Consider the following 26,450-nt stretch of genomic DNA (forward strand, 5'->3'; position numbering starts at 1 on the left):
CATTCATCCAACCATCCATCCAAGCATCCATATGAACCCAAGTATTGTTTCTAACCTTGATCCTGGCGCATCCGCTCTCGCTCGGCGTATCCAACGGCCGCCGTGTTGAGACGACTCAACCACCTGACAGAAGCAACATCTGAGTTTAGAGCAGTGAGGGCTGTAAGCAGCTCTGCAGAAGCACACGATTATTTGATCTTTGGTTTTATTGCCCAAAGTCCATGTTAAGTAACCCCCCCCCCCCCCTGCCCAAAAAAAACAAAACAGAACATTTGTAAAAAATGGATCAGCATTAAAAAAAAAAAAAATTATTCCGTAATGAAAATAAAACGTTTTACGTTACTAAAAAAGCTTTGATGTGAAAAAATATGATTATTTTTGCCGTGAAGTTTTTTCAGCAGATTTTTTCATGTTCAGATAAAATATTCTAAATATAAGAGCAGATAAAGTGAATTGTTAGGAGCTTTTGAAAGCAGTCATTTTCATGTCTTTGTGGAGTTTTTCTTTTAGGTAGAAATAAAAGCATCTTTTCACAGAGCTGAAGAGCAGAATGAACCTTCATGATGGCATTCTGCTGCGCTGCACGACTCTCAGTGGATTTACCTGTTCATGTCATCCACTCCGTCTGCTGCAAAGTAGAAGCTCTTGACCTTGGGGTGACATGCTTTGAAAGCACTAGAGAGACAGAGGACGTACTTTGGGTTTTCCAGGGCCTGCAGACTGCACATTAGGCTATGACCATGAACATGCAATCTTCTTTCTTCTGGAACTTACTACTTCTTTCGACATTCGCTGGCCCGGTCGATCTTAAACTCTGGAAGACTGACAAAACCCTCCGCCTTCTCGTCCTGAGCAAACAGAGACCAGGAGAAGCTAAATCCCAACAGGTGAGATAAATACATCTGGAATGTCACAGCAACATGTTCCCATGTAATCGTAGTTTCTATCAGTAGGATCCCATTAGCATGAAAAGCGTCTTCAGGAACAACTGGCAAATATTAAACTCCCAATTAAACCCAAAGAGGGTTTCAGTTTGTTTCTAGTTGTAGCTTTTTCTATTGTCCTGATTCAGAGAACTTTGGTAGAAACCTTAGAAACTCCAGGAATATTTTAATTTTGGTTGCAGAACAAATCCAGCCTTTGCCTGGTTGGCTTGGTTGACTCAGGATTTGTGTGTCTGTCCTGAAGTTTCTGTCAAGTTTGGCGAATCTACTTTTCAACAGGAACATTTGAATCAGGAAAAAGTCAGGCATTAATGTAAAGGAAGCAGCAGAACGTTTTTAGCAGCTTCTTCTGCGTGAATAGTAACAGAGTTGCTTTTGTAAAAGCCCCCTAGTGGTTGTCTGGTGAACTTCTCTGGCAGCAGTTCAGCTTCTGGACGTTGATCAGTCAGGACTCTAGATTTGAACTACCAACTTTTTTAACCTAAAGTTGAAGCTTGACGGTTTAGCAAAGGCTTTCGCCATCATGGATGGTGGAAAAGGTCACATGAAGGCTGGACACGTACCTCCTCGTTTATGTACCAGTACAGGCAGTTGTCTTTCAGCACAAACCAATACTTCTTCCATTTCTGAGAAAAGTACCCCTTCGCATCCCTCTTTCTCCACAACCAGCCTTCGCAGTCGCCTCTGCCCAGCGCCTTGCAGGAGACACGCCTCCGACTCAGCAAGGCCAAACTCCGCCCTGGTTCAACGATGAAGAAATGACAACACTGCAGCAGGAATGAAGTCAAACAGCTGACTCTGCATATCTGCTGTTAGTCTGCAGTTCATCCTGTGGGTCTGAACTTCCCTGCAGGAACATCAGCTGTTTGGAGGGAAAGGAGGCTGGAACACAGGAGCCCCCTTCATGAAGAGCAGAGGCTTCAAGAGCATAAACAGCTTCCAATTGTTCTGCATGAAAGGACGTCACAGGAGGAAGAGTTTCAGGCCCCCCCAACACAAAAGCACAGAGCTTTTCAGGGGATGTGCAGTTAATCACTGATGGGACCTGAAAGTGACGGCAGCCTGATGTCTGGGAAGCACAAACATGTTTTCTAATAATGATTTGGATGTTTTCTTCAGGCCTTCCAGCATCGTCAGAGCTGTAGAAGCTGATCAGACACGTTCAGACGAGGAAGTGCATGTTTGTGATGATCATTTGATTTTTATTCTGTTAAACTCTGTCTTGATTGTATTTGATCTTCTCAACGTCATTTCTGCCAAATGATGTAAACAGACTTTTCAAACCAAATCTGATTCAAAAAGTGAATGTTTTAAATTTACAAATTCTGTTTTCTTTTTAAATATATTTTTAATCACTATGAAAAAAACTTTTGTTTTAAAAAAAGATTTTTTTCTTTACAGTTTCTGCTGAGACTGGGGATGCACTTTCTTTAAGGAGGAGCAGAAACGTAAAGACGGACAGAGTAGCTGCTCCATCTGGAGCAGCACCGCCACATTCATAGTTTCCAGTAAACTCCCATAAGCCCCAGGGACAGGTGATCACACCTGTCCCCATAGCTCACCTTTGTTCTTCCTCCTGTTCTTGGACTGCACAGAGGACTGTTGCTGGTATGTCTGTGAGGAGAAAGAAAGGACACGCTGTCACAGCGAAGGGGGCGGGGCTTCACTTTTGGCAATAAATCCAAGAGCACAAGTGATGACGGGTCTGACAGAGGGCAACAAGAGGATGAACGCAGGTCAAAGACAAACAAGAGCCCTTCTCATGGGTCTAAGTGGAGAAGTGTGGAGCATGTTCAATGTTTTCACACGTCTAAACAGGAGACAAGAGGGAGGTGCAGGCGGCACAGCAGGGCGTCCAGGTCATGGAGGAGGTGTGAGGAGATGCAGGCTTAACAAACACACAATGAGTTAGAAAAACGAGCTTCACTTTATTCATAAAGTTCAAAAGTTGTCTAAAGAAGCCACACAGAGAATGTAGTCGGACCAAAAACCTTCAGCATGATTGTTTTCACGTTTTATGATGCAATAACAAACACGCAACTTTCTCTAAATGCAAAAAAATGAGGATGTTTCACATAAACTACTTATTTTTCAAGACTTTTCCTTTTGTTGAACAAATTCTTTGGGGTTTGGTGACTTAAGGCGGTTTTAAAATTCACCAACAGTGACTTTTGGAGGAACAGAGACCAACATGCTGTTGTTCGCCCATCTCTCCATTTTCTAACCCCGTTTCACATCCTGGACAGGTCGCCAGTCTGACGCTGGGCTTGTTTGTTATTGTTAATGAAAATGAACCGTGGTTTCTTCCATGGTACTGTAGAAGTCTAAAGAAATTCATCCTGCTCCACAGCTTCATCAGCATGGACTTATTTGTTCAAAGAACGGCCCCAGTCCCAGCATGCTTTACACAAATGAATCAATGATCATTTATTATGAAGACATGAAAACTGATGAGGTAACAAGGTCAAATTAATCCACTTCTCTTCTTTTTGACTCATTAAAATCCTGAATTCATGTTTTCAAAGCTTGAATAAAAAATTATTTTATTTCTGTTATAATTCTTTGTTTTTGGCGTTAAAAAAAGTAGCCTGACCCCGATCCCAGCTGTTGAACAACTGAACTTCAAAATAAGAGTCTACCGCTGGGAGAAAATGATAAGTTTGTCTGGAAAATGCAGTAATGTAACCAACACGCCTGCAATGGTTACATTACTTCATTTTCCAGACAAACTTATCATTTGAATGGTTTGGATCATAGAAGTTGCCATTAAAGTAATTTTCAGCATAACTGTAAACTAGTATTTTAACCTCTGTAGACCTGGCATCAGGTTTTGGGTTCTATCCCCACAGGCCCTGTGACAACATGTGTGAAGGGTTAGCTCAAAGATTAGGATCAACCTTCTTTAAGCTTTTAAGCTAATTACAAAGTTAAGAAATGCCGCAAGTTACCATTATTGACGTAAATATGACACAGAAACCTTTAGGACTCAGAAAAGGTCTGTTACAATGTAAAGGAGCTGTTTTATTGATTGAAGAGTGAAGGACAGTCCAGATGTTGTGCTGAAAACGTGTCTGCCATGATAGAAGCATCCTCTGCCATAAGCATTTCTCCTGGAAGGAAACCTTCAGAAAAGTATACCTTCAATTCTTTTATAAACTCCTTCATCTTCTGTCTTTTCTGTTCAAAGCGGTTTTTCATTTAACGTGTTCTTTTGACATTACATTTTGACTTTATAACATTTCGTTCTGGAAATATAAAAATCATATAAATGTAAATGAAAAACTTTTGTTCACGTTTCGTTTTCATGAAGTAACAGTGAGGAAGAGCCTTCAGAAGGACAGAAGAGGAACACTCCGAGCTGATGGGACCTGACCAGTCCACACCTGAGAGCTCGCCTGTGCGTCGGAAGAAAGTCTGTCTGTCTGCTGTTAAAAGGTTCATGTTTACAAGCCAGAGGATGTGAGGACACGGGTCAGATGGACCCGCAGACCGTCACGGTGATGGACCAGGCCGGAGCTCGGCCGCTCCCACCCCCACGCTCCGAGTGACGGATGACGCAGGCCCGCCCACTCCCAGCGACACGCCATCTGCTGTTGATCAGCGAACAGAGACCCCCGCATGATCACACACAAACACTTTTTATTTAAAAGAGACGCCGTCACGACTGAAGGTCAGCGTCGATCAGCCTGACTGTCTGGAGCAGAGGGTGGCGAGCTCAAACCGACAGGCGCCCGCACAGATGTCACCAAAGTGATGGCGCGGTAACAAGCAGTCAGCATTTGCTGGATTTTGACACTGCAGCAGCTTTTCCAGCAGCTGAAAAGTTTCTGACATCAAGGACAAACCAGAAAGCTGCATCCTCAGGAGAACAAAGACGGAAACAGGAAGAACCGGTTCAAACTGAAGGAGCGTGACGACCAGCAGGTGCTCTCAGAGGCTGATCTGGTAGGATCTGCAGAAGAACCGAGAGGGAAACCGCCTTAAAGTACAAGAAACAAAGAAGCAGGCGCAGAATACGCCTTCCAGACAGTAAACTGGAAACCTCCGCAGAACAGTTTGGTTTGTTCCGGTGTAGAAAGAACAGTTTGGTTTGTTCCGGTGTAGACACGTGTCAAAGTCCCTTGGCTTCTCGACTTGCCGTGTTTATTGTAATATTTTTCAAAGTGAGAAACATTTTTACAGTTTTTGTCAGACGGAAATGCATCAAACTTCTTCCGCATTTGTCGGATGTTACATGTTAGTCAATGTTTCTTCTGTTTCTTCCACGTTTGTGTCTTTGTTCCATGTTTGTCTGCATTTTGTTTTTCGTGTTTGTCCATTTTCTTCCGTGTTTGTTCCATGTTTTCATGTTCCCAGGTTTTTTTCCATGTTATTCCTGGTTCTTCTCCTGCTGCTTCCTGCAGGTGGACGCTCTCACCATTTTCCTCTCCGCCGGCACCCTTTGCTGTCTTAGTGGAAGGAAAATCATTTCATATAATATGTTGGTCACTTCTACTGGCTGTTATAAATACTGATAATTTGACATTATTGGAATGAGTTGAAGTAAATAAAAAAATAACAATGTAATAAATGTAGTCGCATTTGATGTGTGGCACCTTCAGAAAACCTGAACTGGCCTTTTCTAAAGACACTGATCTGAACAAACCAATGATGTGAAGAGGAGCTAAAGGTCCGAGTCTCGAATAAACGCTGAGTCAGGACAACACAAATGATCTGGATGCTGAGAGATGATGCCGGTGGATGAAGACATTCAAATGATGTCCTCACATGATAACTGGAGGCCGAGTCTCTCTGAGGCGAGTCTCTCTGATTGGGGGGAAGAACGTAGTGGGAGGGGCTTTGACTGTGGTGGCTCCGCCTCTTGGCACGCTTGGCCGTGTCATTGGAGCGTTTGCCTGGGCGGGTGGTGTGAGAGGAGTAATCACATGACCCGCTGCGCTCCTCCTTTCTGGACAAGCCCATGTAGCGCATCAACGAGGTTTCTGTGAAACACAACAGCTGAAGCTCAACCAGCTGCTCTTCCTCTGCTGCTTCATCTTCACCAAAGACGAATGATCATAGAGAAATGCTGAGGAAACAAAACTCAAAATCTCACATTTGCAAAATAAATTCAGTTTCTGGTCAATTACTGACAAAGATCTGAATTGAGTTTTGCCTTTAATACCAAAACACAACAAGACCTAACTCTGACTTTGGTGGATTTTTCCGGAAGACGTGCATCCTCTTCCTCACTGGTCCCTGGATTGGTTTTCGGTTTGTTAACAGTTTATTAAATAAACCTTTTAGATCTCACGAAGGCAACAGAAAAATATATTTAGTCCCTGGAACGAAACAGGACACAAAAAACACTAAAGTGTTGCAGCAACGACAGGCAGGATTAGGGGAGTTTTTTCTCATGAGCCGCAAATCTTCTTTGGCATAAAGTTTCAGTTTGTAGTCTGAGAACCTGTGAAACGGAACCAACAGAAAACAGACAACCATCCTTTTGACCCCGTTGGACAGACAGATGTGTCTTAAAGTGTCTTTGCTTCTTATCTCTGTATTTCATTGTCATTTCATCTGGATTGTCAGTGAGGAAAACGTGCAGATCTTTCCCTGAATCAGGTCTTCATGTGGCGACGAAAGGCCAGCAGACAGATGAAGATCTGATGCAACATGACTCGTCTTTTGGCTCAGCAGAAGCGTGCGGGATCTTTTCAGGCCAAACATGTCAGGTTTTTGGATCTGCTGCTGGTGCCGACGCTTCTTTCTCTTAAAACAAACTGTGAAAAGATGAACTGAAATCTGAAATGTAATATTCTTGCAGCTGCAGAAGAGTTTTTATGAGCAACTTTAGCTTCAAATATTTTTTCCACAAGTTCATATAAGTTGGAACAGAAGATAAAGAATCTTTAGAAGAAAGTACCAGCTGTTCTGTTTTCCAGTTCATTAAGTCATAACATAAAAAAACGTTTAGGTGTTCTCAATGTTGACTAAAAAATGTACTTAATCGTCTTTCCCACGATGCTCCTCAAAAACCTCTTTAGGACGTTTGCCACAGGTATGGAAACGACAAATCGGATCTGTTGCTGCATTTCTGGACCAGAAGGCCTTCATGGATGTGAAGCTTATAGCTATGAAAGGGTTCATCATTTCACCTTCCTATAACTCACGTCTTTTCTTTAGAGTTTTATTCTTCTGGACGCCCTTCAACTTGTTTTTAATCATTGTTCTCTACGGCTTTTCAAAACCCTCCTGTCCTCTCCTGGTTGCTAGGTAGCAGCCAGAGGAAAGTGTGACACCGAGAAGAGCTGCTGTCAGTGTCGCCATGGTAACTATGTGAGTGATTCAGGTGCAGGTCAGAGAGAATGGTCCCTCAGTCTTGCTCTTTTTTTCTACTTTAATGCATTTCAAATCTTCTCGTCTTTTCCCAGCTGTTCCTTCTTCCCTTCTCAGTTTTAGCAGCAGAACTGATCTGAAGAGACCAAACATTTCTCTAAGACCCAGGGACTGTCACGTGCACGAAGCGGCGCTCACCTCTGTGTGTTTCTCTGTTCAGTTTGGCTGGATCCTCGTAGCTGCCCACCCAGTTGCACTCAGCAGGCATGGAGATGGGCCTCAGCTTGCCTGCACACAAACGAAGCTTAACGATTGATGTGGTTGTGGGTCAGTCAACCGAGGCTGTAGCAAGAGAACAGGTGGAGAAACGGACCAAAAGTAGGTGTGGTGCAGTAAACTGGCTCCTCCTCCTCTCGGTGTCGAGACGCTTGATCAAGGAAGGAGTTTGGTGACTCCGAACGTTTAGCAGTACTGACGCCGCTGTGGTTACGAGATGCTTCATCTCCAGACGAGGCTGCTGTCTCGTCTCTATGGCAACACCAGCCGTAGTTAACTCCTGTTCATCACAGCTTCCCATCTCTGATTTCAACCTCAACCTGAAAACAATACCTGGGTGTGTAAGGCTCTGCAGGTGGAGGCGGGATGAAGAGATCCTGGAGGGCGGAGCTCTTGGTGGGTGTGTCAGCGGGTGTGGCTGATCCGCTGCCTGGGCTCCTGGTTGGCTGCAAAAAGCAAGTGGAATGAAACCCTCTAACTTACGACAATGCCTCTTCTTCAGTCAGAGTCTGTACTCATCAGTTTGTGTCAGCAGCAATCATCAGTAGCTTTAAATCCCACAGACCAGGCATTTATTTTATTTATATATATTTATCTGGTAGATTATTACATATCAGCACTGCTCGTTCCTGGTCCTCAGGGGCCTCAGCCCTGCCGGTTTTCCAGCTCTCTCTGCTAAAACGCTAAATCAGGTGTGTTCAGTCAATCAGGATGTGGAATCACTTAAGTCAGCTAATCAGCAGAAAGCTGGTCAGGGAGGAAAACAGGGTTAAGGCTCCTGAGGACCAGAGTTGGCCGGTCCTGTTCCGTGCATATACATTTGGTTTAAATCTTGTGAGACCAAAGTATCTTCACAGGTTGTCACACCTGTTAGAGTTTTATGTCAGATTAATTTGAGCAGTCAGAGAAAGGATTTTGTAACCAGAACAGCCTCAATATGCTAATAAATTAGTTTATTAAACTCAAAATGTGGATTTTTTCCCAGGACGAGGCTTGTGATGAGAATGTCTGTTATAGCTGAAGCTCCGCCCCGCTGAAGGTGAAAGCAGGACTTACCTGGACAGGCTACTAACCTGCTCAGGAGAACTAAGACTTTTTTTTTTTAATATCAGCTATTCATTCATTCATTCATTTTCTTAACCGTTTTATCCCTTTCGGGGTCACGGGGCTGCCGGAGCCTATCCCGGCCACTTGTGGGCGAAGGCAGGGGGGACACCCTGAACAAGTCGCCAGTTTGTTGCAGGGTAGAATGTCCTCACTCACACACCCATTCACTCCCGCATTCACACCTATGGTCAATTTAGAGTTGCCAATTAACCTATGAAGCATGTTTTGGGATGGTGGGAGGAAGCCGGAGACCCCGGAGAGAACCCACGCATGCACGGGGAGAACATGCAAAGTCCACACAGAAAGGCCCCCCACTGATGTTCTGTTTTTCATGTCCCCCAGCCGGGACTTGAACCGGGGGCCTTCTTGCTGTGAGGCAAGAGCGCTAACCACTGCGCCACCGTGCAGCCTAATATCAGCTAATTACAGAAAATGTAATTACCTCAGAAGTCAAAGTCACGCAGAGCCACAGCTCCTCCACCTAATTACACACTTTGTCTGCAGCCGACCTGGGGTGTGGGAGCTGGGGGGGAATAAAGGTAGAGTTGCTCCCACCTGCAGGGCCAGCGGTTTCCAGCGCATGTTCTTCAGCAGTGCGGGGGCCGAGCTGAGCGTGCTCTGTGGACGCTTCTTCAGAGTCAGGGACACCACGCCTTTATCGGCTCTCAATGAGCCGACCAGGTTACGTAACTGCCAGCCCACCTGTGGACCAGAGGGCTGCGTCAGCAAACATCTTCTGGGATGAACAACCCCATCTCCCTTTTCCCTCCCCAGCACTTAAACGCCATCGTCTGGCTTGTTGAGCCTTCTGCATGAAGGTGTGGAGGTGGAGAATCTGTGGAAGCTGCCCTGATTTGGAGAACAAAGTGTGCTATCATGAAGCTCTTCACATTTTTACCCTCATTGCACAAAGCCAGCCCACGCATCTCGCCTGTGGGAGATGGCAAAAACACTGTAAGCAGGCATGAAGATGAGAAAGCTGAAGCTCCTGCAGGAGTGGACGACCGGCGAGACCAGACTAAAATGAGAAGATGGGGGCCAGTAGGGGGCATGAGAGACAACACACGGACGTTTCATTGGGGACTGTCCAGTCAACCTTTAATACAAGAAATTGCTTTGACGTTTTTAAGTTTTTTTCCACATAAGTTTTGAAAATAAAACACAGCAGTTTGTTTTTATCAGATAAAGAAAACAATGACATTATGTTGGATTGTTTCTGTATTTTCTGCTAAAGATTAATGGATGGAGACGTCACATTTATTGCTATTTTTGCAAAAGAAAAGATTCACCAAACACATTTCTTTACCAAAATGCCAAATTTAAATGAAGAAAGGATGAACGACCAGAGAGCAGCTGTGTGAAAACATAAAACCACAGCAGAGAGCGGTATTAGAAGACTTCAACACAAAAAACCCAAAAGAACTCAATAATTCTTCAGGACTGTCAGCTTCCAGGATAAACACTGATGCAGAATTCAGACTCTGTACTTAAAGGACTTCAGCCATAAGTCAGTCTGAAATACACTGCTACACTTCTAGTTTAAAGACATTCTTTCACATTGGGTCAAACTCTGAAAAGTGTTGATTTGACTGCTTTTTGGAGAATGAAATGCCGCATGGAGGTGAGACTGTCCTGTCTGCAGCCAAAAACATCTAGACTGCATACATTTGGATTCAGAGCACAAACCTCTGACAGAAAACCCACCACAGTCTGGTGATTGACTTGAATGACTTCATCTCCTGCGTGGATCTTCTTGCATCGGTCAGCCGGAGACTACAAAGACAGCAGGAGAAAGAGAAAGGAAGCAGATAACTGCCCATTGATCGGGTTTATTGATCCCTGCATGCTGCTGTGAGAAAGTTTAACAATGAAAATGTACTTAAAGAAGCTGCAGTGCAGCTCAGAGACCTGCTGAGTCATTAGGAGGGAATCTGATCATCTTTGGAGGCAAGAAGACAGATTTACTCGAGGAAAATCAGAAGGCATGAAAAATGGATTTCTGCAACAGTGTAAGAAGACGATAAATTGGAAAATAGTTGGTCTGAGATTCCTCCTTCCTCCATTTCAAACCTACGTTTAAGTTTCTTTCTGTTGACTCTGCTTTTGTTTATTTGTGGTTGTTTACTTTGATTCATTGGTTATAAGGTTTTTGAATAAAACAGGAGTTTCCAGGAGGTCAATCATTGAACATCTTGGTGTCCTTTGGTCATAACTGATCCAGGCACTCAGATGAGACTCAGACGTCTCAGGTCTGAGCTTCATTTCCCAGAGAAAGTCCAAGAAGCAGAGTCTCTCACCCCTTCAGTGGTTCCTGTGATCACATGAAGGCCATCATAGGTGGATTTGATGTACATCCCCTGGTGGAACGAAGGACAGAAAAAAAAGCGAGAAATGAACGACAGCAAAGCTGAGGATCAGCAGACAGAGAGGAGAGGAGAGATTACCAAGCCTTCAGAGGGTTTGATGTTCGTGAGGTGGACCAGCTCCAGGTGGGCCGACTGGGAAACCAGCGGGTCCGATGACACGCACACGATGTGCTCACACACCTCAGACAGAGTTTTACACTGCAAAAAGGAAAGCAGAGCAGAATTATTCCAGCAATGACTGAGGTTCAAGTTCTACCTTAACCCTAACCCTAACCCCATCCTTTTCCAGAGGAGAAGCGGTTTGACTTTAAGCTCCACTGAACTGACTGGAGGAAAATCGGCACAGAAGGATCCTTGCAGATGAAGAAACGGTTTGCTTCATTTTAGTGGACGCAGAATGAAGGTCTGTGATGTCGGTGACATTTTCTGTCGCTGTCCGCCGGTTCTTCTCATTGGAAGAGACTTCTCTGCATAAAAAAAATTCTGACTGGTTCCCCACGTTTCCCTGAAACTTTTCTGAACCTGCATATTGTGTGGTTTTTGTGCGTCATCATGTTGAACTTGGTGCACAGGTTCTGCTGCCGTCTGCTCCTCCATGAATTGGACCCACTGGTCCTTTCCACAGCAGACGTGTGGATTTGTCTCAACAGGAAAATCTGTCTCCAACTACGGACACTGATGACTGTTCCAGCCATCATCTGCGGCGTGAATCACACATGAGGACATTTGTTGGACGTGGTCATCTTTCCATGCGTCTCCTTCTGATGTTCAGTTTGTACGCTTTTGTCACTCTAAAATGATTCAGATCAAACGGGTTCTACTATTTGACGGGCAGGTCTTTATACAGCAAACAGCAAGGCCAGGGGGAGGACTTCAGGTGACTAACATCAGGACTCGCCACACCCTGGAGGCTATGGATAGAGCTAAACCTCCCAGAGCCGCAGTGATCTAGAAACAGCGATCCTTGATTGAATTAACTATGTACTGTGGTGTCACTGGGCGATCTCAACCGCCTGTAGTTAGTCCAGAAACCAGCAGGAGGACTGGAACCACAACCAACTTCACTGATTCCGCGTTGACCTTAGAATTCAGACTTGAATGTTTGTTGGTAAAGCTCTTCCTGGTCAGATTACTTCAGTAACAGAAAACAGACGTATTTCCAACGGTTTGAGAGATCAGGTGTGGATTACTGATCTGGGATTCCTGCGTGTAGATTACTGATCACGGATGCCTGTGTGTGGATTATTGATCTGGGATTCTGACTGTGGATTATTAATTTGGGATTACTACATGTGGATTATTGATCTAAAATTCCTGTGTGTGGATTATTGATCTGGGATTCTGACTGTGGATTATTAATTTGGGATTACTACATGTGGATTATTGATCAGAAATTCCTGTGTATGGATTACTGATCTGGGATTCTGACTGTGGATTATTAATTTGGGATTCCTGTGTGTTGATTATTAATCTGGGATTCTGACTGTGGATTATTGATCTGGGATTCTGACTGTGGATTATTGATCTGGGATTCTGACTGTGGATTATTGATCTGGGATTCCTGTGTGTTTGATTATTAATCTGGGATTCTGACTGTGGATTATTGATCTGGGATTCTGACTGTGGATTATTAATTTGAGATTACCACATGTTGATTATTGATCTGAAATTCCTGTATTTGGACTATTGATTTGGGATTCTGACTGGATTATTGATTTGGGATTCTGACTGTGGATTATTGATTTGGAATTCCTGCATGTGGATTATAGATCTGGAATTCCTGCATGTGGATTATTGATTTGGGATTCCTGTGGGTCAATTATTAATCTGGGATTCTGACTGTGGATTATTAATTTGGGATTACTACATGTGGATTATTGATCTGATATTCCTGTGTGTGGATTATTGATCTGGGATTCTGACTGTGGATTATTAATTTGGGATTACTACATGTGGATTATTGATCTGAAATTCCTGTGTGTGGATTTTTGATCTGGGATTCTGACTGTGGATAATTAATTTGAGATTACTATATGTGGATTATTGATCTGGAATTCTTGCATGTGGCTTATAGATCTGGGATTCCTGCGTGTGGATTATTAATTTGGGATTCTGACTGTGGATTATTGATCTGGGATTCTGACTGTGGATTACTAATTTGAGATTACCATATGTGGATTATTGACATGGAATTCCTGCATGTGGATTATTGATCTGGAATTCTGACTGTGGATTATTGATTTGGGATTCTTATTGTGGATTATTGATTTGGAATTTCTGCATGTGGATTATTGATCTGGAATTCCTGCATGTGGTTTATAGATCTGGGATTCCTGCGTGTGGATTATTAATTTGGGATTACTACATGTGGATTATTGATCTGGGATTCCTGTGTGTTGATTATTTATCTGGAATTCTGACTGTGGATTATCGATCTGGTATTCCTGTGTGTAGATTATTTATCTGTGATTCCTGCCTGTGGATCATCGATTTGAGGTGACAGCGGCTGGGCGACTCACCACATGGAGGATTTTGTTCTCCGTCTCAAACACGGTACAGTCCTGCAGGAAGACAGATATTAGATGCGGCAGCAGCAAACATCCCTCCTGCAGGTTCTCTGCATGCTGTCATGACTCCACCTGCACACCCACACCCGTCTTTTCTTTACCCTCATCAGTCACACAGAAGACAGAAAACCTAAATAGTCTCTCTGAAAGTCTGAGGCAGCCGGATCACCCCCACACTAGCCGCTCTTCAGGCCTGGGGAGGGGTTTTCCTGAAGAATAGAATAAAAGCCTCACAACACACATGTCCACACCTGCTGTACGATGGTGGTGAGCTCCAAGCAGAGCTGGATGACGTTGTTTCGGGTTACAGAGTAGTCTGCCACTGCAGCAAAGGGCGACCTGGGGGGAAATAACAGGAGGTCTTAAAATGCTGCTGGACAGGAGCACTGTCAGAGAGGGGGCGGGCACACAAACCTCCAATTCACACTGAGAGGGGGGGGTTGTCTATCCTTTGAAACAAAACTCTTCATCTGCGTCTGAGTTTCCTGGTCAAAATCACATTCTGGAAAAGAACAGACTCCTTTCTTCTGGTTACCTCCAGTCTGGGGGGGGGGACCCATTTCGTTGAGGTGTTCTACAGGTTTTTGCTAAATGGAGCTGCTTAAAGTGAATGAAAAACCAGATAGTAGATTATATGTATTTTCAACTTTTTTTGTTTTGTTTTCCCTCTCTGCGTTCAGTTCTCAGTTTTCATTTTCAATTCAGTTTTCAAGTTTTCACTGCCTAGCTGATTTTGTTTTACGTGGGGGCGGGGCTTTGAGCTCATTGGCCATCAACCTTTTTTGGGGTAAATTTTTCTTTGTATTCAAGTTTTAAATTTACAGTTTTATTTCTCACATTTCCGAGAATTCCTTCAAGCAGTGCCCGCCCTCCCTATACACGAATGACGCAGCCGCGTAGGGCCCCCCATCACCACAAGGGCCCGACGTGGGGAAGACAAAAAAGGCTCAAATCTAGCAACCCATTTCATAGCACTTCTGTACGAACGTGCGCTCTAAATGTTGTTCAAAAGAACGTTGCCTGCACTTTAATGAGCCCCCCCGTCAACACACCTGAACCAATCTGACAACCCAATTAATGACGTTACACCTCTCTTAGCAACGATTGGTCAACATATATATAGTTATTTTATTAGCTTTATAGTTATTTTATTAGCTTTATCATTGATTATTGTATAATAATAATTCTTGTTTTTCTAGCTGCAGAAGAAACGCCTGTCACCACATCCTCTGTTGAAAGGGAAAACGTTGATGCTGCTGCTTGTCAGTTCAAATCTAGCCAATCTTCTTCTTTCTCTTTCGGCTTTTCCCATCAGGGGTCGCCACAGCGAATCATCCTTTTCCACCTCACTCTATCATGAACATCTTCTACCCTAACATTAGCCAACTTCATGTCCTCTGTTAAGACATCCATGTATCTCCTCTTTGGCCGTCCTCTTGCCCTCCTGCCAGGCAGCTCCATCTCCAACATCCTTCTACCAATATATCCACTATCCCTCCTCTGAACATGTCCAAACCATCTCAGTCTGGCTTCTCTGACTTTGTCGCTAACACAGGCAACATGAGCCGTCCCTCTGATGTACTCGTTCCTTATCCTGTCTAACCTGGTCACTCCTAAGGAGAACCTCAACATCTTCATCTCCGCTACCTCCATCTCAGCCTCTTGTCTCTGTCTCACTGCTACCGTCTCTAACCCATAGAGCAGAGCTGGTCTCACCACTGTCTTGTACACCTTTCCTTTGAGTCTTGCTGACACTCTTCTGTCACACAACACTCCTGACACTTTCCTCCACCCGCTCCAACCTGCCTGCACTCGCCTCTTCACCTCTTTTCCACACTCCCCATCACACTGAACTGTTGACCCCAAGTACTTAAACTCCTGCACCTTCTTCACCTCAGCCCCCTGTAACCTAACGCTTCTGCCTTGATCCCTCTTGTTCAGACACATGTATTCTGTCTTACTATGACTGACCTTCATGCCTCTTCTTTCCAGAGCAAACCTCCACCTCTCTAGCTGTTCCTCCACCTGCTCTCTACTCTCACTGCAAATTACAATGTCATCCGCAAACATCATTGTCCAGGGAGATTCCTGTCTTACCTCGTCTGTCAGCCTGTCCATCAGCATAGCAAACAAAAAAGGACTCACAGCTGATCCTTGGTGTAGTCCCACCTCCACCTTGAACTCCTCTGTCTGACCTACAGCACATCTCACCACCGTCATACTTCTCTCATACATGTCCTGAACTACTCTGACATACTTCTCTGCCACTCCAGACGACCTCATACAGTACCACAGCTCCTCCCTCGGCACCCTGTCATACGCCTTCTCTAAATCTACGAACACACAATGCAGCTCCTTCTGACCTTCTCTGTACTTTTCCATCAACATTCTCAAAGCAAAAATGGCATCTGTGGTGCTCTTACGGGGCATGAAACCATACTGCTGCTCACAAATCTCCACCTTCTTCCTAAGCCTGGCTTCCACTACTCTTTCCCACAGCTTCATTGTGTGGCTCATCAACTTTATTCCTCTATAGTTGCTGCAGTTCTGCGTGTCACCCTTGTTCTTAAAGATCGGAACCAGAACGCTTCTCCTCCATTCCTCAGGCATCTTCTCACTCTCTAGAATCCTATTGAACAACTTCGTTAGAAATTCCACTGCTGTCTCTCCTAAGCACTTCCATACCTCCACAGGTAGGTCATCAGGACCAACGGCCTTTCCGCTCTTCATCCTTTTCAGAGCCTTCCTAACCTCATCCTTTCCAATCTCTGCTACTTCCTGCTCCACAACAACCACATCTTCCTCCCTTCTTTCCCTGTCATTTTCCACGTTCATCAGCTCCTCAAAATACTCCTTCCATCTTTTCTGTACACTCTCCTGGGTTGTTAGCACCTTTCCATCTCTGTCCTTAATCACCCTTATCTGTTGCACGTCCTTCCCATCTCTGTCTCTCTGTCTGGCTAGCCTGAACAAGTCCTTTTCTCCTTCCTTTGTGTCTAACCTGTCATATAGCTCATCGTAAGCTTTCTGTTTGGCCTTTGCCACCTCTCTCTTCACTCTACGCTGCGCTTCCTTGTACTCCTGTCTACCTTCCTCAGTCCTTTCTACATCCCACTTCCTTTTAGCCAACCTCTTCCTCTGGACGCATTCCTGTACTTCCTCATTCCACCACCAAGTCAAGCCAATATGGAACATATATCAAACTTATCGTTTCATTATTACTTAGAAAATAGTCATACATTTGCACAAACACACACAAAAGGTAACCCACTTCTTTCCAAGATTCTGCATCCAGCGTCACAGGAACTGTTAAGTAAATTTGATTAGACTGTTTGACCTTTTACTGTTTGCTTTTGATGAAGTTATGTATCTTATGTTCCAGAGGCTCCAAGAAAGGCGTGTATGGAAGAGGAGCAGACTGGTGTCCAATTACTTACCAGCCCATGAAATGAAGGGATTGTGTTTAAAAAATGCTTTAGTTTTTCACATTTTTCTGCAATCTTTCTGTTCAACCCATGGAATAAAAGCTGAATGTCTGCACTTCAATGGCATCTGAGTTGTTTTATTTCAAATTCACTGTGGTAATGTACAGAAACTAAAGTAGAAAGAATGTGTCTCTGTCCAAATATTTATGCTCCTGACTGTATATACATTTGTCATTCATATTTTTTTCTTGGCACTTTTAAAATTGCTTTGGCACCACTAAATGTGCATCCAACATGCAAGCAATATACAGTTTCAATTCTTCAGCAACAATGATACATTCACAAAATGTATTAATAGAGAAATCGCATTTATATTACAACAACAATTGCGTTTTGTTGGTGCTGCTGATCAGTTAGAGGGCCCACAAATTAAATTTAGGGCCCCCAGAAGACCGGCCCTGCCTTTAAGTTTAAACATTTTCTTCCTTTTTTTTCAAGTTTACAATCTGATTTTTTCCATTCACTTTCAGCTGATCCAAATCTGACCACATATGCTGGCTCCACCAAAGGCCCAAAGCGAATGATGACACCCCAAAAACACTGGATGGTTTATAAAGCAGCTTACCTGACATTTGACCTCTAATTTAAGTGAAAAGGATTTTTCCCATTTAAAAAGCAGAATGTGGAGTCGTTTTGTTACAGTATAAATCTGTCTATTTTTAGCTTGTTTTGTTTTGAAGGTGTGACCATAGAATAATTCAAAGGAAAACACAACAAACTACAGAATATTTTGGTTGATGAAAAGGTATGACTACACCGTTTGACATATTCTAATTTCATATTATATTGTCATAATAAATCAGATATTATTTTTATTCAATTTTCAAAAACCCTTAAACTGGACACTTTTATTTCAGACAGTTTTTAAAAAGAATCTTACTGACAATTTGCTGTAATCTAGTTCTTTGATTCTATTGATTTTAAGAATTTGGTGATTTTGATTTTTTTTAATAACTGTCTGTGTTATTGCTGTTTTATCCCTTTGCTGTTTTTCCATGCATCTCCTATAGTTCCGTTTTTTTGGGTTGACTTTGGTTAAAATTAAACCGCTTGTTTCAGTCTGCAGAATTTACCAGGTCCAGGTGAAAATGGTGCATTGTGGGAACGATGGGCAGTTTACCTTCATAACCTGCAGATATTAGCGGCTTATTATTTATTATTATTTAAAAGGTTTTCCAACATTTGCAGGAATGACGACGCACAGGTAAACGTGAAGTGTATTCATGACATGGAGTGGATGCTTCATTGTTCTAAAGACCCAGATAAGAATTCGGCCACAGCCTCTAGTGTATGATTTATTAGTGGGGAGAGAATTTGGGTCATCGCTATCAAGGCTGACTGCTATATATACACGGACAACCTGAGGCTATGCAGACAGGCTGTTTCCATCAGGCTCCAAACTTCAACATTTCAGGACCCAGGTCACACAAACCTCACACATCCACGACAGCGAAAGCTTTCTTCCACAGACACTGTTCTGTTGTGTTTCAGAACAACCGTCACAAGCTAATGTGGCTCAACTTTGACCTTTGCAAACTGCAGAAAAACAGATTTCTATGTGCAGGAATGAACCTCTTCAGCCTGCAACTGTTCATCAGATAAATAGGGTTCTATGGAAAGTCCTTTTGCTTAATAAGGTAGTAAGAAACTTTAACATGCAGCCCCCCCCCCCCCCCCCCCATAAAATAATGACTCAGAAATGCAAATATTTTGTTCATGAATGACCTTTTAAAAAGTAAACATTTGAATTGAATAATGTACTGCCCTAAGTTTATGTCAGCTTTCTTTTAATGGCAGCATTTATCCATAAAGGTGGATTATGTTTTATTCTGTCACTCCTCATCAATTCAGTTAATCCAGGAGAACTTCTGTTCTTATTTCACCTGCAGAACAGAACCAAATCAGGAGTTAAACAAAAACCCGACTCCAAACTCCTGATGAGGAGTTCAGATTTAAAAGAGAAGCAATAAGCAGCAGCAGCAGGAAAATAAAGGTCTGCTGCCGCTCTAACATGACATGATCCTAATCTTCCTGTTTTTCTCTGGATGTGCTGCAGCCTTTCTCTGCCTACGCTGTAAACTCTAATAAGCAGCGATCAGAACAGAAACCCGCTCTGAACCGCGTCATGGCAGTTTGCCTTTGGGCCGTGTTTCACATGTTTTGGTTGAACAGCAGGTGGTTCTTGGAAACATGCCAACGTTTTTCCAGGTGTGGAGGGATTAAAGTGCATTCCTGCAGCAGAACCCGGTTCCTCACATAAAGACATCCTCAGACTGATGGGAAGGGGTTTTTCTTAAGACACAGACAATCACAGAACACGTTCTCTTTGTCCTGCAGCCCTGCAACTCAAACTCGCATCACTGTGTGTGGGCGAGCGCAGTCAGGGCGCTAGCACCACTTTTTCTTTTTCTCATGGTAAAGTGCTGCTGAGGGAGGGCGTCTCTGAGCGTGTTTGTGTCTAAGCCGTGTGAGTGTCTGAGCGTGTCTGTGTCTAAGGCGTGTGCAAGTCTGAACATGTGTGTGTCTGACCGTGTTTGTGTCTGAACATGTGCGTCTCTGAGCGTCTTTGTGTCTAAGGCGTTTGCGTGTCTGAGGCGTGTGCAAGTATGAGACGTGTGCGTGTCTGAGGCGTGAGAGAGTCTGAGACGTTTGCATGTCTGAGGCGTGTGCAAGTCAGACAATTGCATGTCTGAACGTGTGTGTGTCTGAGGCGTATGCGTGTCTGAGGCATGTGCGTGTCTGAGGCATGTGCGTGTCTGAACATATGCGTCTATGAGCGTCTTTGTGTCTGAGGCGTGTGCGTGACTGAGGCATGTGCAAGTCTGAGACGTTTGCGTGTCTGAACGTGTGCGTGTCAGAGGCGTGTGCGTGTCTGAGGCAGGTGCGAATCAGAGGCATGTACGTGTCTGAGGCGTGTACGTGTCTGAACATGTGCGTGCCTGAGACGTGTGCGTGTCTGAGGCGTGTGCGCGTTTGAACGTGCGCGTGTCTGAGGCGTGTGCGTGTCTGAGGCGTGTGCAAGTCTGAGACGTTTGCGTGTCTGAACGTGTGCGTGTCAGAGGCGTGTGCGTGTCTGAGGCAGGTGCGAATCAGAGGCGTGTGCGTGTCTGAAGCGTGTGCGTGTCTGAGGCATGTACGTGTCTGAGGCGTGTACGTGTCTGAACATGTGCGTGCCTGAGACGTGTGCGTGTCTGAGGCGTGCGCGTGTTTGAGGAGTGTGCGTGTCTGAGGCAGGTGCGAATCAGAGGCGTGTGCGTGTCTGAGGCGTGTGCGTGTCTGAGGCGTGTGCGTGTCTGAGGCGTGTGCGTGTCTGAGGCGTGTGCGTGTCTGAGCGGTGTGCGTGTCTGAGCGGTGTGCGTGTCTGAGCGGTGTGCGTGTCTGAGCGGTGTGCGTGACTGAGGCATGTGCAAGTCTGAGACGTTTGCATGTCTGAGACGTGTGCGTGTCTGAGACGTGTGCGTGTCTGAACGTGTGCGTGTCTGAGGCGTGTGCGTGTCTGAGGCGTGTGCGTGTCTGAGGCGTGTGCGTGTCTGAGGCGTGTGCGTGTCTGAGGCGTGTGCGTGTCTGAGCGGTGTGCGTGTCTGAGCGGTGTGCGTGTCTGAGCCGGTGTGCGTGTCTGAGCGGTGTGCGTGACTGAGCGGTGTGCGTGACTGAGGCATGTGCAAGTCTGAGACGTTTGCATGTCTGAGACGTGTGCGTGTCTGAACGTGTGCGTGTCAGAGGCGTGTGCGTGTCTGAGGCAGGTGCGAATAAGAGGCATGTGCGTGTCTGAGGCGTGTGCATGTTTGAGGCGTGTGCGTGTCTGAGGTGTGTACGTGTCTGAGTGTGCGCGTGTCTGAGGCGTGCAGGCGTCTGAACGTGCCTGGGGCGTGTGCGCTTCTGAACGTGCGCGTGTTTGAGGCGTGTGCGTGTCTGAGGCGTGTGCGTGTCTGAGGCAGGTGCGAATCAGAGGCGTGTGCGTCTCTGAGGCGTGTGCGTGTCTGAGGCGTGTACATGTCTGAACATGTGCGTGTCTGAGGCGTGTGCGTGTCTGAGGTGTGTACGTGTCTGAACGTGCGCGTGTCTGAGGCGTGCAAGCGCTTGAACGTGCCTGGGGCGTGTGCGCTTCTGAACGTGCGCGTGTTTGAGGCGTGTGCGTGTCTGAGGCGTGTGCGTGTCAGAGACAGGTGCGAATCAGAGGCGTGTGCGTGTCTGAGGCGTGTGCGTGTCTGAGGCGTGTGCGTGTCTGAGGCGTGTGCGTGTCTGAGGCGTGTGCGTGTCTGAATGTGTGCGTGTCTAAACGTGTGCGTGTCTGAGCGCGTGCGTGTCTGAGCGCCTGCGTGTCTGAGCGTCTGCGCGCCTGCGTGTCTGAGCGTCTGCGTGTCTGAGCGTCTGCGTGTCTGAGCGTCTGCGTGTCTGGCGCGCTGCATCACGTAGGCGCCTCTGCGGGTCTAGAGGACGTTATTACAGGTGTGGGTGTCTGGCGATTCGAGGAGCGAGTCAGCGGCGGTGGGCTTAGTTTCTGACGTCTTTTCGGCAAACAGCAGAATTATCATTAAATCTACAGACAGACGTGGAGAAAAGAGGTCATCCATGATCTTTGAATAAAAGACGTGTTTCAAAGGAGGAGCGATGCTCACAGCACTCATGTTTACAGAATGAAATTTTAACAAACCGATTTGTTGAAAAAAACTCTAATCTGCCGTTTTAACTTCAGAGCCACAGAATATTCAGACATTTTTATCAAAGTACAAATAGCAGCAAAAACATTTGACCTTTCCAGTGTTCCTTTCAGTGTGAGGTCACCTCGTGTAATCTGGATTACTAAACATTAGAAATGAAGCCCAGACCCTTTGGAATTTGGCTTCAGCAGAAGAGAAGCCTGAACAGTTTGAACCATCAAAAGAAAGATGTGAAACAGAAGTGATGAAGGCTGATGCTGGCTGCAGCCTCAGGGTTTCAGGCTGTGATTGTCTTCTGACCCTCCTGGTTTTTTAGTTCCACTTTACTAATGTGAATTAATTGTAAATCGCATTAGGTTATTTTATTTCATTTGTTTGTTCTAAATTCACACTGAATATTTACAAATTAGTTGAAATAATTACATTTGATCTGGAATCCAAATTTCTCTGAAACCTGCAGCTTTAAGTTAAAACATTGACCACACTGAGAAAAGAAATCACCTGTCTAGCCAGGCCAGCAGGCTTTTGGCAGCGGTGATGAGATCGACGACAGACGTCAGCAGGTCATTGGGAAGCCGCCGTGAGGTTCTGCTCTCTGATTGGCTGCTCCGACGGCGGCCAGAGATGAAGTTCTGCAGGTTCTTGGCCGAGGCTCCGAGTTTATGAGCCAGAGTTCTGACGCTTTCTGTTTCCAGACCTGAGTTCTGCATAAGGAGACGGACAAAAGGAGAAGATCACCTTCAAGTTTACAACATGAGTGCTGCTGTTTTCTGGGTCTTTATGCCAAAGGTTTTTATGGTCAAATTTCAAAGACAACTTGTGCCTGAGATGTACTTCATTTGAAAACATCATTCAACAGACCAAGGTAAGGCAAGGCAAGTTTATTTGTGTAGCACAATTCGTACACAAAGTAATTCAAGGTGCTTCACAAAACAGAGAAATGCATTAAAATCACAATACATCATAGAAATAATCATCTTGAAATTTACTTTAAAAAAAAGGAAAAACTTTGAAAATTAATTTAAAAAGAAAGGAAGGAAAGGAAAGAAAAGTGCAGATAGGACCTTTCAGTCATATACACGGCTAAACAGAAATGTTTTAAGTCTAGATTTGAACATGAACACAGAAGAGGCCTGTCTTACGGCTTCAGGGAGGCTGTTCCAGATTTTAGCTGCAGAATATTAAAACGCTGATTCCCCTTGTTTAGTTCTGACTCTGGGCATCAACAGGAGGCCGGTCCCTGAGGTCCTCAGAGTACGAGATGGTTCATATGGCACTAACATGTCAGAGATGCCAGAGAGACCAAAAGAATCGGTGCAATGAGCCAACAAGGATTAAGTTAGATTTTTGCAGTGTTGATGGTGATGGAATTCACTTACGGCGCTGGACTTTACTGTAAGTGAATGAAGTTATTTGCTGGCCGTCTGTAAATTTGGGTCGTACAATGTTGTCAAATGCATCAAAAAAAAATCACAAACCAGTGCACACAGCAGGTCCACGGCCTCCAAAATGAGCTCCTGGTGTCCAATCCGAGTGACTCCCAGCTCCTCCAGCTCGGCGTGGCTGATCCTCAGCAGCCGCTCGCCGCACACGCCTCCACGCTTAAACACGCCCACATACTGCTGCAGACAGTCATCCAGACCTGAAAAACACACGTGCACAGTGAAAGTGCTCAGGTGAGCCGGTTTACTGGACAAAAAAAGAAATGTTGAAACATTTACATCTCCAACAAGGTCAGCTCAGTCCCTCAGAGGGACGAATTTGCAGATGCTAACCCAACATTCAACACCCAATTTAAAGCCAAACACCAACTCCTGGTCGAGACTGCAGGTCACGACACACCAACCTGTGCACAACCTGGATTGATTACAAGAAAGTCTATGACTCAATGCCACACATGGATCACTGAATGCTTGGAGCTGTACAACATCAACAGGACTCAAAGAGCCTTCATTAGAAACTCAATGAAGCTGTGGAAAACCACCCTTGAAGCCAATGGGAAGCCACTTGCACAAGTGTCCATCAACTGTGGGATATACCAAGGTGATGCTCTGTCCCCACTGCTGTTCTGCAGAGGTCTGAACCCCCTCAGCCAAATAATCAACAAGACTGGCTATGGATACCGACTCAGAAATGGGTCCAACATCAGTCACCTCCTCTACATGGATGACATCAAGCTATATGCTAAGAGCGAGCGTGACATTGACTCCCTGATCCACACCACCAGGATCTACAGTACTGACATTGGGATGTTATTCGGGCTCGAGAAATGCAGTCGGATGGTGACAAAGAGAGGCAAGGTAGTCCACACAGGAGGGGTCTGACTCCCAGAAGGAACAATAGCAGACATCGAGGACAGTTACAAGTAGCTTGGAATTCCACAGGCAAATGGCAACCTGGAGCAGGAAACAAGGAAAGCTGCAACAGCTACAGTCAGGAGCATAAATATTTGGACAGAGACACATTCTTTCTACTTTAGTTTCTGTACATTACCACAGTGAATTTGAAATAAAACAACTCCGATGCCATTGAAGTGCAGACTTTCAGCTTTTATTCCATGGGTTGAACAAAAAGATTGCAGAAAAATGTGAAAAACTAAAGCATTTTTAAACACAATCCCTTCATTTCATGGGCTCCTAAGTAATTGGACAAATGAAATAACTGAAAACCAAGTGGTCATTCCTAATATTTGGTTGAAAAGCCTTTCTGTTGGCAATGACAGCCTGAAGTCTTGAACTCATGGACATCACCAGATGCTGGTTTTCTCCTTCTGAATGCTCTGCCAGGCCTTTACTGCAGCGGCAAACAGTTGCTGTTTGTTTGTGGGCCTTTCTGTCTGAAGTTTAGTCTTCAACAAGTGAAATGCTGCTCAGTTGGGTTAAGATCAGGTGACTGACTTGGCCATTCAAGAATATTCCACTTCTTTGCTTTAATAAACTCCTGAGTTGCTTTGGCTGGATGTTTTGGGTCGTTGTCCATCTGGATTATGAATCGCCGTCCAATCAGTTTGGCTGCATTCACCTGGATCTGCGCAGTGTGTCTCTGAACACCTCAGAATTCATTGGGCTGCCTCTGTCCTGTGTCACGTCATCAATAAACACTAGTGTCCCAGTGCCACTAGCAGCCATGCACGCCCAGACCATCACACTGCCTCCACCGTGTTTTACTGATGATGTAGTGTGCTTTGGATCAGGAGCTTCTCCACGCCTTCTCCATACTTTTCTCTTGCCATCATTCTGGTAGAGGTTGATTTTGGTTTCATCTGTCCAAAGAATGTTTTTCCAGAACTTTTTTTAGATGCTTTTTGGCAAAGTCCAATCTAGCCTTCCTGTTCTTGAGGCTTATGAGTGGCTTGCATCTTGCAGTGTTCCCTCTGGATCTACTTTCATGCAGTCTTCTTTTGATGGTAGACTTGGATATTGATCCGCCTCCCTCCTGGAGAGTGTTGTTTACTTGGTTGGCTGTTGTGAACGGGTTCCTCTTCACCATGGAAATGATTCTCCCATCATCCACCACTGTTGTCTTCCGTGGACGTCCAGGTCTTTTTGTGTTGCTGAGTTCACCAGAGCTTTCTTTCTTTCTCAGGATGGACCACACTGTTGATGTTGCCACTCCTAATACTGTAGTAGTTTCTGGTTTCATGTTTTTTTTTCTGTTTTCTCAGCTTGATGATGGCTCCTTTCACCTGCATGGAGAGCTCCTTTGACCGCATGTTGTCTGTTCACAGCAAAATCTTCCAAATGCAGCACGAGTCCTCTAATCAACTCCAGGCCTTTTATCTGCTTCACTCATGATGACATAACAAGGGAATTGCCCACACCTGCCCATGCAATAGCATAGAAGTCAATTGTCCAATTACTTACCATGAAATGAAGGGATTGTGTTAAAAAAATGCTTTAGTTTTTCACATTTTTCTGCAATCTTTTTGTTCAACCCATGGAATAAAAGCTGAATGTCTGCACTTCAATGGCATCTGAGTTGTTTTATTTCAAATTCACTGTGGTAATGTACAGAAACTAAATTAGAAAGAATGTGTGTCTGTCCAAATATTTATGCTCCTGACTGTAAACACCTCCAACGAATCAGGCAAGTCCTGAGAAGCCAGCTCAATGGCAAGAACAAGACCCGGGCAATAAACAGCTATGCACCTCCAGTTATCAGATACCCTGCAGGAATAATAAGATCTCCAAAAGAAGAGACACAGACCACGGATGTTAGGACATGATAGTGACGGAAACATCAGTAAGAAGGAACATGAGAAACTGGAGAAATACCAGGGACTCAGAGAAGAACTGGAGAAAGCCTGGAAAGTGAAGGTGACAGTGGTGCCTGTGGTAATTGGAGCACTCGGGGCAGTAACCCCCAAGCTGGAGGAGGGGCTACAACAGATACCTGGAAAGACCTCAGACCTCTTAGTCCAGAAAAGAACAGGAACAGCTAAGATACTGCAGGACCCTCAAGCTCCCAGGCCTCTGGTAGAGGACCCCAGCTAGAAGTATTTATAAGTACTTAAAATATAGCAAGCATCTTAAATAAGCTTAATAGGAACTTCTCATTTTTATAGTGAAAAACAAAACAAACAGTTCTTCTCCGTTTTATTTTCCCTGCAAAAAAGTGCTATTTTCCTGTACTTTAGTCAAAAGCAACAATAAATTACTTTTCTTTTCTTAAAATCCTCTTGTTTTTTGTTGAAATTAAGTGCATTAATATACGACTCACCTCTCAA

The 26,450-nt window shown here is 44.7% G+C and overlaps 1 protein-coding gene across 4 annotated transcripts in view; it reads right to left on the minus strand.

Moving 5' to 3' along the window:
• Positions 1 to 26,450, minus strand: part of cnksr2a (connector enhancer of kinase suppressor of Ras 2a) — an 83,785-nt gene that overhangs the window by 27,140 nt on the left and 30,195 nt on the right. For 3 of the 4 annotated variants that reach the window (XM_078938709.1, XM_023949961.2, XM_023949960.2), the window contains exons 2-18: positions 23,203 to 23,366; positions 22,226 to 22,428; positions 13,830 to 13,917; positions 13,531 to 13,572; positions 11,090 to 11,209; positions 10,943 to 11,002; positions 10,350 to 10,418; positions 9,201 to 9,347; positions 7,872 to 7,984; positions 7,636 to 7,790; positions 7,461 to 7,550; positions 5,712 to 5,926; positions 2,507 to 2,558; positions 1,508 to 1,683; positions 775 to 848; positions 604 to 675; positions 56 to 123 (exon numbers count right to left, since the gene is read on the minus strand). In XM_078938709.1, the coding sequence (XP_078794835.1) occupies positions 56 to 123; positions 604 to 675; positions 775 to 848; positions 1,508 to 1,683; positions 2,507 to 2,558; positions 5,712 to 5,926; positions 7,461 to 7,550; positions 7,636 to 7,790; positions 7,872 to 7,984; positions 9,201 to 9,347; positions 10,350 to 10,418; positions 10,943 to 11,002; positions 11,090 to 11,209; positions 13,531 to 13,572; positions 13,830 to 13,917; positions 22,226 to 22,428; positions 23,203 to 23,366 (1,908 nt within the window). Of the gene's footprint in view, positions 1 to 55; positions 124 to 603; positions 676 to 774; positions 849 to 1,507; positions 1,684 to 2,506; positions 2,559 to 5,711; positions 5,927 to 7,460; positions 7,551 to 7,635; positions 7,791 to 7,871; positions 7,985 to 9,200; positions 9,348 to 10,349; positions 10,419 to 10,942; positions 11,003 to 11,089; positions 11,210 to 13,530; positions 13,573 to 13,829; positions 13,918 to 13,992; positions 14,154 to 22,225; positions 22,429 to 23,202; positions 23,367 to 26,450 lie in introns of those variants that run through there. The other variant, XM_023949962.2, reaches the window with a different exon arrangement.

The sequence above is a fragment of the Oryzias latipes genome, chromosome 20 (assembly GCF_053564925.1).
Source record: "Oryzias latipes strain Hd-rR chromosome 20, Olatipes_Hd-rR_3.1".
Classification (NCBI taxonomy): domain Eukaryota; kingdom Metazoa; phylum Chordata; class Actinopteri; order Beloniformes; family Adrianichthyidae; genus Oryzias; species Oryzias latipes.